The sequence below is a fragment of the Meleagris gallopavo genome, chromosome 2, assembly GCF_905368555.1.
Source record: "Meleagris gallopavo chromosome 2, MGAL_WU_HG_1.1, whole genome shotgun sequence".
Taxonomy (NCBI): domain Eukaryota; kingdom Metazoa; phylum Chordata; class Aves; order Galliformes; family Phasianidae; genus Meleagris; species Meleagris gallopavo.
Window position 1 is genome coordinate 18,006,688 of NC_139405.1, and position 15,397 is coordinate 18,022,084.

The 15,397-nt window shown below is 44.0% G+C and overlaps 2 protein-coding genes across 2 annotated transcripts; one reads left to right on the forward strand and one right to left on the reverse strand.

Moving 5' to 3' along the window:
* Nucleotides 1-979: 979 nt before the first annotated feature.
* On the reverse strand, nucleotides 980-8,729 carry MTARC1 (mitochondrial amidoxime reducing component 2). The gene is made up of 7 exons (XM_085219201.1): nucleotides 8,408-8,729; nucleotides 8,154-8,327; nucleotides 5,192-5,354; nucleotides 4,734-4,874; nucleotides 3,645-3,706; nucleotides 3,454-3,525; nucleotides 980-2,922 (listed from the first exon to the last, which is right to left on the reverse strand). The coding sequence occupies exons 1-7, from the start codon at nucleotides 8,671-8,673 to the stop codon at nucleotides 2,796-2,798; spliced, it is 1,005 nt and encodes a 334-aa protein (XP_085075327.1). The 5' UTR covers nucleotides 8,674-8,729; the 3' UTR covers nucleotides 980-2,795.
* On the forward strand, nucleotides 8,725-12,309 carry PFN3 (profilin 3). The gene has a single exon (XM_010706680.4). The coding sequence runs from the start codon at nucleotides 10,329-10,331 to the stop codon at nucleotides 10,731-10,733; it is 405 nt and encodes a 134-aa protein (XP_010704982.2). The 5' UTR covers nucleotides 8,725-10,328; the 3' UTR covers nucleotides 10,734-12,309.
* Nucleotides 12,310-15,397: the final 3,088 nt, after the last annotated feature.

Here is a 15,397-nt window from a genome sequence, read left to right on the forward strand (position 1 = left end):
CAGATCCTCCCTGATGGGAAAGCATTGGCATCCTGCTGAGCAGATGGAGGGACCCCACATCTCCTCTGTCTGAAGGCTGATACACGTTTTTGATGCCTGCGAGTGTGTTGGTGGTGAGCTTTTCTTTCCTGTTGTTTTTTTGTTTTTCTGGTGCAATGACTGGAAGTTTTTGTTGCTGCTGGTTGTTTTGGGGAGGACAGGGAGACACTTAAGAATTTTTGGTCTGAAAGAAACAAAGTTTGTAGATGTAGCAGTCCTCAGCCCTGCATATGCCCAGTGCATGGAATTTCTTAAAGATCTCAAAATAAGATTAAAACAATTTAAGCTTCTAGAAGAAATTAGAAATTAACACTGTGGCAATCTTTTTTTGAAACACCTTTGCTATTTGGAGTAGCAAGTGCCAAGAATCTCTTTTCTTCCCATATGAAGTGGAGCAATACCTCTGGAGGGCTTTTTTCCCCTCCTTAAAATGCAAATACATAGCTCTTCCTCTTTTTCAGGGCAAGTTTTGACTTACAATGCTTACAATTTGACCCCACTCAAATCCTAAGCAACTAGGAAATGACTACCAGCCAAGGACTGTCCTTCATTCTCACAGTTCTGCAAGAACTACACTGATTTAAAATAAGACTTCATATTTAGGGAATTTCCTATTTTGTATCTCTTGTATTCACATGAATGTACTATAACTTCCTACTTTCAGAATATTCCCTGTTTTTTTAATGTCTGTGGAGAAAAGATGGTGGTTGTAAATGTCTTTTTTCATCATCTTGATCATAAGAGCTGTGAAGCTGAGGTAGAGGACCACTTACATCCAATGATTCTGCTCTCTTATGTGTATGGCTTCCTCTGGTTAACTGGATACTTTCCCAAACTTAAGAGGGAAAATAAATAAAAAATTAAACAAACTCTAGTTAATTGTATGCAAAGTCCAGTAAACAGCAGCAGCAGTTAAATGTCAAAAAGAGAAACAAAGAAAAACGATTAACAAATTTTATTCCTTAAAACAGTCAGGATTCAATAGAAGTTCATACTTTAGCTTTTTCTTTATCGTTAGTAAAAACATTAACTTCTTAAAGTGCACAATTACAAAAATATTGTATTATGAGTGACATGTTTTGCAGTCAATTTCCTAAATGGCTCTAGTAAATTCAAATTCAATTCCTAAAGTTACAGCAGTTCAACGTTTATAAGAATATATTTATATTACAACGTTCATTAGTTACCCTCTTCAGCTCCCCACACAACGGATTTAAACATCATTTGTCAAATCTGTTATACTCAGGGCATACTCAGTTTAGCATTCTAACCAAACTCTTCTAAGGGGCTTTGAGAGGGATAAATTAGGGTTTTAGATCTATGGCATTTTCCTACCAGGAATAGACTTGCAGTTTTTCATTGGGAACACTACCTCATTTGAAAACTAGTCCAATCAATGAGAGCACAAAATGAAATGCAATCTATGCCATTCAATGTGTGATGTAACTCCTAAAGTGGTGCTCAAATAACAACAAAAAAGTAGAGGCAAAATTTCAGCTCGTTGATTCCACTTCTTTGACTTAATGAACAGACACACTTAACTAATTGTTTTGGCAGGCCAGCAGGCTATCTTTGCTTAATAGTACTAACAGGAATTCCACTACGCTTCAGCTTCTAGTATTCAGGATTTTTAACAAATACTGTTTTAAAGTGAACCTCAGGACTGTCTTGCATTTAAAAGAAGACACTTCTCCCTTCACTTCCTCCCCCTAGTCACTGCATTAAGCATAACTATGTACCAATACATGATGTGTAGACCAAGCTGAGTACTTGTCCATCACAGGAAAACCAAGTACTTACAGAGCACTCTGCTAATAAAGGTTATATGGAGCAATTCTGAGCTTACAAATAATAGAAAGCTACCTTCCCCACATGCTTGCTTCATGCTTGCCAGATATATCCATCTGAATTTACTCAAAGGCACAAGGGTTCTTCATCTTCATCTTACAGGGCTGAGCTGTGAACATGCAGCAAAATTCCAATTTCATATTCACAGCAGAATACAATGAATCCAAACACAGAAGTGAATCATTGCTTGTCCTCCACATTTAATTACTCCTCTTTTTGGCTAGTTCAATAGCCTTTCCAGATCTAGCAATTCATAACAAAGTGTCAGGCAGCCAAGCATTCAAAAGATGAGAGGCTTGGATTTTGTCATGATGACCTGGATTTTTTCATTTTCATGATTAAGCTACATTTAAAGAAAAAAATATTACTGATACCATCCAGAGTTCATTCCCTCTGCATCACATCCCTGTCAGTTTTGTGCACTATGAAACATAATAGATAGTATAATTATCAGCTTCATACAAATTCCTGGCATTTGGTTAGAGAAGGAAGGAAAGAACTAAATGAGTAACAGGTAAGGGTAAAAGTTCTTCATAGGCACTGAAAGTATCTATTACATAAAGCAAAGTCCTTGAAAATTAGTTTGGATCCTGATGTTAGGCTCAACACAAAATTTTCAGAGGTGAGATACCCACAGTAGTGCTGTGAAGTTTATCCTGTCATAGGCTTTCTTCTACGACACCCTAAAGAAAACTAAAGATTTGGTTGCTACATGCATGCTATTTGATAAGATCTAAAATGATTGTAAGTTCATAGCTTCAAAAGACACCCTGCACCTTACAAAGAAATACAGCACTGAAAACATTACAAGGAATAAGAAAAATGTATGAATCTGCATCAGTGATTGTGTTTACAGATAAGTAATTTATATATGTAAGTGAAAAGTCGTCTGATAAAAAGGTCTGCCATTACTCGATCATCTTGTACACAGGGTCTCCAACCTGAATTGTTCCAGTTTTGTCAATAGCAAAGTATCTTCCAAAGAGAGGGCTGGATTTGTATAGGTGTCGCTCTGATGGATCACACAGGCGATAACTGCAAAGAGAGAATACTTCCTTAGAAGCAGTGGAAGCACATTCTAAACATCAAATGTCCCCTCTGTCACCTCTGATATTTTGACGTTTGGACCACCATACTAGACTACAAACTAAACAAGCACTATAAATAAGAGAACTAGGCACTTCGGACAGAGAGAGAGGATCTGACTGCACTCACACATTCATACATATACCACATACACAGAAAATACCTTAAAAAAGAAATGTTAAAGCTGCAAAATCAAACCTTTAAAATACCTTAAATATCTGTCACACCAAGCATTCATTCTAGCACTGATGAAAAAGGCAGCGAATGTAAAGTTTGCAAGAAAGAAGAGAGAACTTCCTGAATTTTCTTACCACATAGTATTGCATAAAATAGAACGGAAGCCAATAAACACAGACCTTTACATTGCGTTATTACATTCCACACATCCTTAAAACCACTTTTAAAACATCAGCCTAGCACGTGTTGGGATGTAGCCTAAATCCAATCGCACATCCTGAAACACACTGGTATTTTTACAACCTTTTCAATGTTTCCAGAGGCTCCTTCCTGTCCAGGACTCCAGTGTCTGGGTCAACAGTCGTTAAAATACACCTGCAATGACAAACAGCACCAAATCATTAACATTTGTGGGTTTTTTTTTTTGTTTTTTGGTTTTTTTTTTACTATAAATCTTTATACATTTATGTAAAGTAACACTCTCAAATGTTTACCTTGCACAGCACACCGTCCCTTTCATCTCCACATCACCAATAAGAATGTCCTCCCAGTTGTCCTGAGGAAAGGTTTATACACAGATAAGATGCACCACGCACAACCACTCCCAGCAGTCACCCCCTTGAACAGGCAAAACCACTCCAGATGACCATCTTTAATAGCACGCATCCCCATGACTGAAAGCATACAGATATGTTTCAATACGTAAATATTCATCCAATTTCTACCAACTGCCACCTATTCCTAGGATTGCTATATATGTTAAAGTCTAATATCACGGATGCACTGTGTTAATTTGGGGCTCTGGTATGGGGTCTTTGGTGGTTGTATCCAGGCAAAAGGCTTATTACATAAGTCAGGCCCCATACATGGTCAGAAACCTATTTACAAAAAAAAATATGGCTGTTGACTGAGTTTTTAATTGGAGCTTCAACTTTGCTATGGCACCTATTATCCATCCTAGCAGGGTATAGTTTACTTCCTACTCAAAGCTGGTGCTCTGCTGAATTTCTGCTTTTTAGGCTCCAGATAAACTTTTTATCTAGGAAAAAAAAACTTTCCCAAGACAACGGTTTGCTGAGCTGTTTGAATTAATAGCTGAAAGTCCTGAATTCATTGACAGGTACCAATTTCAGCACCAGATACCTTCATAAACAGTACTTTTTGAACCATCAGAACGCAGTCAGAGATGTAGTGATGGTACTGCAGAATAACAAGGGCCAGTTTTACTCTTGTGCCAAAGGCTATAAAAGACTGCATTCACAATTTTGCAAATTGTAAATGTGTATCAATAATCTGATCAATTACAGCATGCACAGCTTTCCTTGTCTCATACTTAAAGGCAAGCCTTAATAGTAAACTGTCACTTAAATACACTGATGTCATCCTTTGCTAAGCTAATTAAGTATTCACAGACTTGTCACCTCCCCTCAATGTTTCACATGGATTCAAGCTGTATCTCTCTGGAATCCAGCTGTACATCACAGAACAGTAGCTTTCCTCATCCATGTTGGCACCACATCCCAAGGATATTAAGAAAAAAAACATATCCAAGACTTCTAAAAAACATTTCAGATCTATTTTACCTCCTCAAAAGCACTGCAATCTGACACAAAAATATTCGGTCTGAAGTTCTGTATCTTAACTTTCTTCTCCAATCTGGTATTTAAGTCTTCCAAGGAAGCTTCTGAGATGATCAACACTGGGCTACAATCAGGATAGGCAACCTACAAAAACAAACACAAACAAATTGTCAAGCTGTAAGAGCATGAGAGTAAATGGCAAAAGGTAAGTTATGATATGTTGCAACAAGAGGCCATTTATTTGCCTGGCAGTATTAAGATGCTGTATTCAGATTTTAGTTTTGGTGGAATTAAGTTAAAAAAGGGCACGTTACTTTACTTGCTATTTCAGAAATTGCTACAGCTTTCATTTGCTCAAACTGTAAAATTAAACTTCTATTAATAAGCTGAAATTACAGAAGTTGTAACAACAACTGTGCAAGTATGAATGGCTTAAGGAGGAAACAAGAGCATTCATTTACCTCATCAGTGGTTCGGAAAAGGTTTATGACATCCTTTGACTTTCTTGGCACCATGGAAGGCTCAAAGTGCACAAGCCGATATGGCTCTGAATTCAGGAATGTGGTGATCCACTGAGCCACTTCATCACCACAGTCCCTGCCTTGAATATCCAATCCAAACACCCTAAGGGATCACAAGGCATATTAGCAAGTTAGCTGGAAAGCCAAGGGCTCAAGCACTGTCACTATTCAAAAGTAAGCATTTTAACAGTAGTAACTAGATGCAGGTAATAAACCACCTGAATTAACAAGGTGGAAGCTGGTATCTGAATTTGGCATGAGGATCATATCCAGTGTGCAATCTTCTTGTAGGAAGCTAAGTAACAAAGATGTGGCTGAACAATACCAGCTGGTGAAAGAACAAGCTGCAAAGACTTTAGGTGCCCAGGGCTAACTGTCACACAGCAACCAGTAACAAACCTGTTTGTCTATTCTCAACTGGAGCAGGAAGTACAACGCAAACTTCAACCACTGTTTTCAACGAGACCCTTCCCCAAAAAACTATCTGTCTCTTGAGAAGTCTCTGGAAGATGGCTTTGCTCCCCTCACCACATTAGGCACAACAACAAAAGGATACACGCCAGCCTTTCATGAGGCTGCTGGCATGGTCTCACCCCAGTGAGATCTGGCAACAGGCAACTAATTCAACAAGCAAAGCTCAAATTTAAGATACTGAGCTATTCCAGATGCTAGGAGAGGTTAAACATTTATAACGGAAGCAAAGTCCACGGGGCACAAAAAGCCACCAGCAGCAGAATTTAAAACAAATTTATGCAAGAAACACTTTCCTCACAGGACAAGGTAAACCTCAACTCAGCACATAACTTCCAGCAACAGTCATTAATTGTTTTACTACAGTTGACCCAAATGCTCTGCAGTTTCTTCTACCCCTGCAACAGCATGCTACACAGCTTTATGCATGCAGATGCTCAGGCAGCTCATCTAATGCTGCACCCAGCTCCTCGAAGCCCACTCCCACTTCCAGGCCCTCACAAACACCCATGGGAAGGCTCAGAGCTCCAGGAAATGACAGCCAGCAGTAGGCTTCTGCTGCCAAAAAGATCAATTTCTTTTCACTCACCCAAATCATCCCTGCAAAAAGAGCCATTGGCAAATCACTCCTGCTTACTTTCTTTTCAGAAACACCCCAAATTTATTTGCGTGTGCTCAGTTTGTGTGTGCAGACCTACACAGCCTTTTGCAGCCAGATGCAATATTGCATTGTGTCAGCTCCCACCTACTACTGAGCATAAACCAGTACTGATCTGAAGGCACCATGCTCTCCTTGCCCACAGGTTGTGTGATGCAGCAAAGCAGCAACTCCCACTCACAAGCTGGAAGGGAAAAATCTGGGATCAAAAACCAAATCTTCATTTCCCTGAATATACTACTGTCCCCAAACCTCATTCTTAATGGATCAAATCAGCCAGCCCTGAGCACAAAAGCAGCAACATCATGCAAAACCTCCAACATCATGCAAAACCTCAGGACTTGTCTTGAAAAGAACTAGGCAAGGTACTGCTAATTTTACATCCTATGGCACCACCAGACAACTTCATAATATTCATAGTCCATTTACCTGCATCTAACTTCTGCTTATTTACTCTCCCCAAAAAATCTAGCAATTTTAAAGCCACGGAGTGCAAAAGTTTATCAAACTAAAGAGAGAGGACTTGAGAGAAAATTAAATTCCTGAGATCTAAAATTGCAAAGTCTAAGATAACTTTTCATCACGGAAATGCACTTAGTCTATTTAAATCTTCTTCTAACACCACAATAATTTTAAAATAACATTTGAAAATAGTGTACATTTCTGATACGTGGCTCAATGGCTAACGTACATACGTTACAGACTGATTTTTAACATACTGCCCTATTTCTCTGTGAGAAACCTTACCATCTGTAACTCACTCCTCCTTTGTATCTACAGAGCTACTGAGCTGTGTTAATCAGGGGCCATCATAGCAACTGATTTATATTAAAAGCAAATAGAGTTCCTTTCCAGCACTTAGTTTTAATTATACCAGTTGGCACATTAACCTTGTACGCTATCCAAACTAACAACACTAAGCAGTCTCTCTGCAGGAACTAACACAGAGTACAGTTATTAAGTAACTTTAGGTATGAGTTGATATTCTAACAGAGAAGAGGTGCTTTCTGTTTCCCCCTCCCATTCCCCAGCACAGATTTCAATACATGAGTGAAATAACCAGGGCAAGCCCATCCCACATGGCTCCAGGCACAAGGATGAATCTTAGGAGAAAGTTTTTTTCTCAGGAAGAGCAGTGAGGAAGTGGCACAGGCTGATCGGAGGTGGAGAAGTCAATGTCCCTGAGGGGTTCAAGAAACGTGGAGATGTGGCACTGAGGGGCACGGACAGAGGGCAGTACTGGTGGTAGGGGAACGGTTGGATTGATGATCTCAGAGGTTCTTTTCCAATTTTCATGATGGTTGATTCTAAGAACAAGATGACTGCCTGTAAGCAGTTCACCTGAAACAGCTTTGTGAGGGGGCACGGACACGAACCCCAAACTGCTGATGCACACAGCAGCAGTGACCAGAAGACACAGGACTGAGGCAGTAAGATACAACTACTCACCCAAGTGAGAACAACATGGCAAGCAAACACAAACAAGCGAACACCACGTGGTGCAAAGACTAAAGATCACAACTTATGGTCTTCGAACGCTGCGTTATCTTTCCTGAGTTTTATCTCCACTACTGTTTATCAGATCAGAAGCGGACCTTTTGTTACCATCAATCTCGGCCTTTCGCATAACATACGGCAGAGAATTTCACCTGCCAATTCTACTCAAAATGCCAACCACCGCCCGGTCCTGAAGCAATTGAGTGAGGTACATCGCAGCAAGCAGAGATCAGGGAGGGACGAGGGGATCCCGGGCAGCGCCCCGCCCTCCCGTACCTGCAGTTCTGCACCGGGTTTTTGCGGGGCAGCTTCACGGGCAGACACAGCTTCTTCATCCCCTGGGCGCTCAGGGTCAGGTAACCATTTTCACAGCCGGTAGAGATAAGGACGAGACGCGGCTCCTGACGAGCCGTGACCATGTGCCCGTCCTCCTTGACCACGAGCCAAAACCTGAACGATACGGAGCGAGGCTGAACACGCGATGCCCGGCGAGGCGATCCCCGCCGCAGCCTCGCGCAGGGCTGCCCTACCTGTCCCGCATCTCCCCGCTCTGCAGCCCCATCGGCGTCACCCGCGCCCGCTGCACCGCCACCCCCTGGCACGACTTTACGGGGTACACGAAGAGGCTGGACACCGTGCCCACCCGCTGCAGCCGGCCCGGGCGGCGGCGGCGCCCCGCGGCTCTCCCTCGGGTCCAGCGCCAGGCCCCGAGCAGGACGCCCAGCGCCGCTACCGCCGCCGCCCCCCACAGCCAGCCCCGCGGCGCCGACAGCACCAGACCCTGCGCCCCCATCATGGCGACCGAGCGACGCGCTGAACGGACGGCGTGCGCAGGGAGGCGGGGCGGGGTCGGCCCCTTCCGGCTCGGGGCGCGCGGGGAGAGTGACTTCACCGCCTCCGTGGGCTGCCTGTGTCACTGTGTCCTTGCTCTTTCTGAGAAGTTTTTTCTGATATCCAACCTGAACCTTCCCTGGTACAACTTAAGGCCATTATTTCTTGTCCTGTTGCTGCTACCTGGAAGCAGAGAAAGACACTGAGGCCCTGGAGCGTGGCCAGAGAAGGGCAACAAAGCTGTGAGGGGTCTGAAGCACCAGTCTTACTGAAAGCGACTGAAGGAACCGGGATTGTTCAGTCTGGAGAAGAAGAGGCTCAGGGGAGACCTCATCAATCTCAACAACTGTCTGAAAGGAGGTTGTGGTGAGATAGGGTTTGGCCTCTTCTGGGCAGCAGCTACAAGATGAGAGGGAATGGCCTCAAGCTGTGTCAACAGAAGTTCAGATTGAGTATTGGGAAAAAAATTTCTTCTCTGAAAGAGTGGTGACGCAGTAGCGCAGGCTGCCCAGGGAGGTGGTGGAGTCACCGTTCCTAGAAGTGTTCAAGAAACATGGGAATGTGGCACTGAGGGCAATAGTTAGTGGGCCACGGTTAGTGGGCGTGGTGGGGATGAGTTGATGGTTGGACAAGGTGATCGTAGTGGTCTTTCCAACCTTGATAATTCTGTGATTCTGTGAAATAAGGAGCAGTTGGAAGGGGGAGCTTTGCAAAGGTGAGGTATTCCTCCAGGCTGATTTTCTTGTCTTGGGATGACCATACAAGACTGGCTGAATTACAACAGGCAAACTTCGTAGGGGAGAGAATCTCATAAACTATGCCTGCGCACCTAGGAGTCATCTTGCTGTCATTTGCACAGGGGGAGAGTGAGACCTCCTGAATCCCCTCTGAACCATCAACCCATTTCCAGAGTATTCTAAGAATCAAACAGCACTCGCACAGGGATAGGGCCATACTTTGATCACAACATTAGAGGAGGCCTGACAACCACCCAAGACCCAAACCCATTTCTGGAATATTCTGAATAACTGAGCTTGTACTCAGGGAGAACATAATGCAAAGGCATCGTAGCTCATCGCTAATAGGGAATTTCTTATCTAGTACCAATAACCATTTTTCCCAGGCAAACTTGAAGCTTCTCTTTCTTTGAGTAAAAGTGTTATCTGATTGCTTGGTGTCATTTCACCTTAATTTAGCTGATAAAATCTTGAACTTTGTGACCTCTGTACAATACCCAGGGCAGCCTGGAGTCAGTCATGACTGCAGGTATGCCTGCAGCTGCTGCTGGGTGCCAGCTGGGTGAGGCCCCATGTCAGGGCTTCCTTCTTGGTGGGCACCTGATTAGAAAGCCTCATTAATGGCACTCCATGGTGTCTTTGTGCTAGGCAGAGGCAACATCATAATAATGCTTGTGGCTGCTGACATCATGGAACCTTCTGTCAACTTCCAGGATCTCTGCTCAGGGCAAAGTTGGAGCCTGCTACATTGGTTCCTCTGGCTTCCCTGCTCAGGCTCACAAACCAACACTTTTAGGATCAGCTTGCCAAGACTGAGGCAAGACCAAAAAGCAAGGAGGGGCAGTGCTTCGCATTTCTGAGAGATTTCTGCAGCCCTGCCACTATGAACTGCTGGAAGTATTACATTGACTGCATCCTGAGCGACAGGAACATTGATGATGTGGCCATTGTGGGGCTCTCCGACAACAAGTGCGTATGGGCAGCCAAGCCAGGAGGGCTGCTGTCGGCTGTGTCACCTTATGAAGTGGACTTGATCACAAGCCAGGATAGGAAAACATTCCTGATGACTGGAATCACCATCGCAGGGAAAAAGTGCAGTGTGATTCGTGATAGCCTGCTGGTAGAAGGAGACAATGTGATGGATGTCAGAAGCAAAGGTGGTAACAGCAGATCCATCTGTATAGGCAGGACCCCCAAAGCTCTGATCTTCCTCATGGGCAACAGAGGAGTCCATGGAGGAGTCCTCAATCAGAAGATCCATGACATGATTGCCAGCATGACACTGTGAGGCAAATAGCACCAGAGAGACAGAAGTCTTCCACCAGAATATGGTGGCATTGTCATAGCTTTAACAGAGAAAGGAAATAAGCCTGGTTTTCTTGCATATGCCTTTGCCTACTTCTTTCAGGTAGGGGGATGTTGGGTGAGCAGCAGTACGGGGACGCTCACTCTGCCTGAGAAGCTTCAGTGCAGGAGTGCCACTCCCCCATCCCCATCACCTTCAAATCATTAAATATAATTTAATGAATAATGACTCTAAGAAGTTGAGAAAGCTGCCCCAGACATGAAAAGAGAGCCAGCCCTGCTGAAGACAGAGAGCATTTGCATGTCCCTTGATAGCCATTCATCTTCTGATTTAATACAGAGTCAATATGTGATAGTTTAATTAAACTCACAGAGAAATCTTTAATCTGCAGCCACACCTACAAAGAGCAGTAAAATGCTATGAAGGGAACCGGGCATCTGATGTATTAGCAAATATTCAACAGAACACTAATGACTGTCTAATTTGTAAACACTTGTCCTGTGAGCAATACGTACAAGCATGAAACAAAACAAATTAATGGAAGTAATAAGGGGGGAAAAAAAAAAAAAAAAAACAGAAACAGAAAAACACAAACCAGGTTTAGGATCTAACAATAAAAGCAATGCATGAAATGAAATAAATGATAGGAAAAAGATACATTAGTATTTATTCTGGCTACAAGTTTCTCAAAACATGATGCCATTCCTAACAGATACTGACATTTATTTTCACAAGCTTAAGGCAAAATGAGTAAATATCTCCTGTGATTTTGTGAGCACTGGTAGCATTATTCACTGTGCAAATCACAAAACACAGAATGATTTTGTCCCATGAACTTCAGTCTCAGAGGCATTCCAATTGACAGGATTTGGAATAAGATAATACTTTTGCATGATTTTTTGATTGATCTCTTCTTTGGTGCCAGAGAAAACAGATCTGAAGTGTAGATGTGCTCCCAAGAAACAGTGACAGGATGAGAGGAATGGCCCCAAGTTGTACCAGGGGAAGTGCAAGTTGGATATTAGGAAAAACTCAGGAAGAGTGGTTGGGCACTGGCACAGGCTGCCCAGGGAGGTGGTGGGCTCACCATCCCTGGAGGTGTTCAAGAAACATGTGGATGTGGTACTGAGGGACATGGCTTAGTGGGCAATGTTGATGGTAGGTGGACGGTTAGATAGATGATCTCAGATCTTTTTCAGTGTTAATGACTCTATGATTCTATGATTAACCAGCATGAAGATATGGAGATGTATGGGCCTATATAGTGTGTTGGTGCTGTGATAGCTACAGCTGCTCCCTAATTATACATGATGGGTAGCACAACACTGTGCAGAAAAGCTTCTTTCAATTCAAAGGACTTGTGCATTAAATCTAGATACAGTTGCCTTTCCTAGTGATTGCATAGAGATTTAAGTTAAAAAAAAAAAAAAGATTTCTAAATCCAAGAAGGATCTTAAATTTATTCCCTAAACCTGCCAACTTGGACCCTAATGAGATTTTATTCAGATCAGCTCTGACTCTTGAAGACTGTAGCATGAAGGAACTGAAGGAGGAATAACAGAAGACAGCAGCATCCTGATCTGGGTGGACATTCCAAAGAAGTTCCCACTGTCAAAGGCAGCAAAACGCTGGCCTAGATGAGGAGAAAGGGTGTTGGGGCAGAGCTAAGTGTAGGTTGGGTTTGTCCCCATGAAGGAATTAACTGTCCCACTCCAGAGACATGCCAGGTATTTTTCCAGTGCCTCTGCAAATTCCGCAAAAGGCGAGGATGATGGGATGACACTGCTGGGTATGCAGTCATCCCACTTTGATTTCAGACAGATATGATAAAAAATATTTTACATCATACCCCCACACAAATTGCATCCTTCTTCTAAAGTCAGAACAAAAAATAAATTCAAAAGATTCCTTCATAGAGAAGAGAGGAAATCAGAGTTCAGTGAGTCATGCACTAGAAATGAGCTGAGTGAAATTAAGGTAGGGAAAAATCTCAGGAGAATAATTGGCAATGATAGAATTAAAAATAGGCTCATTAGTGAGAGATGGCTTTAATGGAGTCAAAATAGTACAGCTTTTCTTACATAAGGAGCCATAAATGTATAGAAGTCAGGCAGGTCGGTTGGCTGCTTTGTCCTCTGTCTGGTCATATAGGAAGATTGACTGAAAATTGTCTAATTGAAAATTCCTCCAGTCAAATGTTAAACGTCGGCCTCCTTAAATTCACCGGGACAGCGGTGAAATGGTTGATCCGAGGAAATTTTTGGACCAGGATGAAGCAATGTGGGCTACTTACACACCAGTGCTGGTGCTGGGGTCCAAGGCGGCTCCCGGGGCAGGTCCTTCCTCCGGTGTTTGAAACCTCGCCTCCTGTGGAAAGCAGCTGGGATCTCTCCAGTAGAGGGCGAGATTTGGAAACGAGTGGCTGGGCTAATTCCTTCAGCGGAGCAACCTTCGTGAAGGTTTTTAAGGCACACCAAGAATTGCAAAGTACAATAAATTTTTTGGGTGTAAAAGGGAAAAAAGAAAACGCAACAGCAACAAAACCAACAACGACAACAGCAGCAAAAAAGAGAACAGTGTTCCATGTCTTTACATTTGAGACAATTGCAAACAGGACACAGAGACTCCGGATTCAAAACACCAGACCCAACATCCTGAAGATACGTCTTGGCAAAGTAGCTGAGGGGAGGGCAGGAAACTCAGCAGGAGGAGGTGAAGCAGAACAATAACAAGGGTGGAAATCTGACTTTTTCCCAGGAGATGGCACTAAAGGACAATTGCCTTTCAGCCAGCATAGCTCAGCTCAGAGGAAACCTCACCGAGGGCCTAGCTTCTTGGCACAGTTTGCCCAGAGATCTCTGCAAGTCCTTCCCTGTCAACAGAAACAAAGTTTCATTCTGTGGTTTCAGCAGGGTATGGTGAGTCGTGAAAATTCTCCATCTCCATGCAGGAGGTAAATGTGAAGTGGGAGAGATGCCAGGAGGTCTCTAGTCCAACTCCTGCTCACAGCAGTGCCAGTGTTGCACTTGGACTGGGTTGCTCTGCTCTTTTATAGTCATACCTTGAAAGACCCCTGGGGTAGAGACCCCAGTCTTCTAGGGCAGCCTCTTCTCATGCTTAACTGTCATATTAGTGAACGTTTCTTCTTGTATCTGGCTGAAAACTCCCTCATTTCAACAGATGACCATGGTCCATGCTGTCTATGCGCACCTCAGATGCCTGGCTGCATCTTGTTGGCAACCTCTTTTTTAGTACTGAAGAATTTCATTAGGTCCCTCTCCTCCAGCTACACAAAGCCCAGAACCCTGAGCCTCTCCTCACTGGTGACGCAGGATCCAGGAAGGAGCCCCACCCTTGCTGAGCTCAACCTGGACTTCACCCCAAAACCACCCTGGCAGCCTGATACCTCCTCCTGCAGTGACAAGGGTGAGAGAATTTACTTCCATTATCTTCATTAACTCCATTATTTCTACATGCTCCTTAGGGTCTTTATTGCTCCTTGAAGAAAAATGATTTCCAAAGCTCACTGAATGCAGATTTTAGGACCTGTTTCATCTCAGAAGAGGACAGGCCCCTTGGGATGCAAGGAAATGAGAAGGCTGACCAGACCTGCCCTCGAGCCCATCACATAAGGGGTGAACCTTGGCCCGTGGCTGGCAAAGTCCCGCGAGCACTGCAATGACGTGGTGTGGTGTGGCTTCCCCTGGTCACGGCACTTCACAGGCTGTTGTGCCAGAGCGCTTCCTCACAGCTCGCGCTGCAGGACAAAGGACAATAGCTGTGAGGCCACTGCCATTTCCTCAGGGCTGAGAGGCTGAAGCAGCAGTTAAATGCTCTGGCAAAAAACAGCGGGAATGAGCTTCGCTCTGCTCCATGACTCTCTGCTAGGACCAGCCAGGGATGTTGTTCATAGAGCGACTTGCTGGGCTGTTGGGGGACTGGAGTCCATTTCTGAGAAAAGCTTGGGCAAGGTGGCTCCTTCTGACTGCTCCTCTTGTACCCAGCTTCCTGGGCTTATTCACACTGCCATGTGTCATAAATGATGGTAAAAGATGAGTGGAAGTGTGAAGGCAACCAGACACCATGCAGCACAGCTCTGAAAAGCAACACCTGCTTGGTGCCATGGCAAGCAGAGGTGCAAAGGAACTGCTTGCCTGCATTCAGGCCTTGAAATCAAACTTTCCCCAACAGCAGCATCCATCACATCCCTCATGTATCCATGAGGAGGGCCGGCATTCCTCTAGAGGCTAAGAGGAGCTTGGAGAATAAGGCTGAAGGGAAGACACTGGTAACAAAACAGCCTGCCCGTGCCCACAGCTGAGCTCTCCCACAGCTGTGCTGGACACGACTGCGGCCCTCTGCATGCACCCCATGACTGGTGCTGCTGTTGGAGCTGGGCTGGGGAAGGGAGGGCAAGCCCTCAGACCACAGCATGGCCTCACAAATGCACCGCGCCATCTGAGGAGTGGATTACTGTCTAAGGAGCACTGATTAGCTTACCGTAATTGGTAACCTCAGTGAGAGAGAGTTCATCTTGAGGAATAGTTCTCCGGAATCACCAGCTGTTTTATAGCAACAGCACTGGTTACTTGCTTACTTTTTCTTCTCTATTTCTTTGTTACAGACCTATTTTAGACACTGTTTGT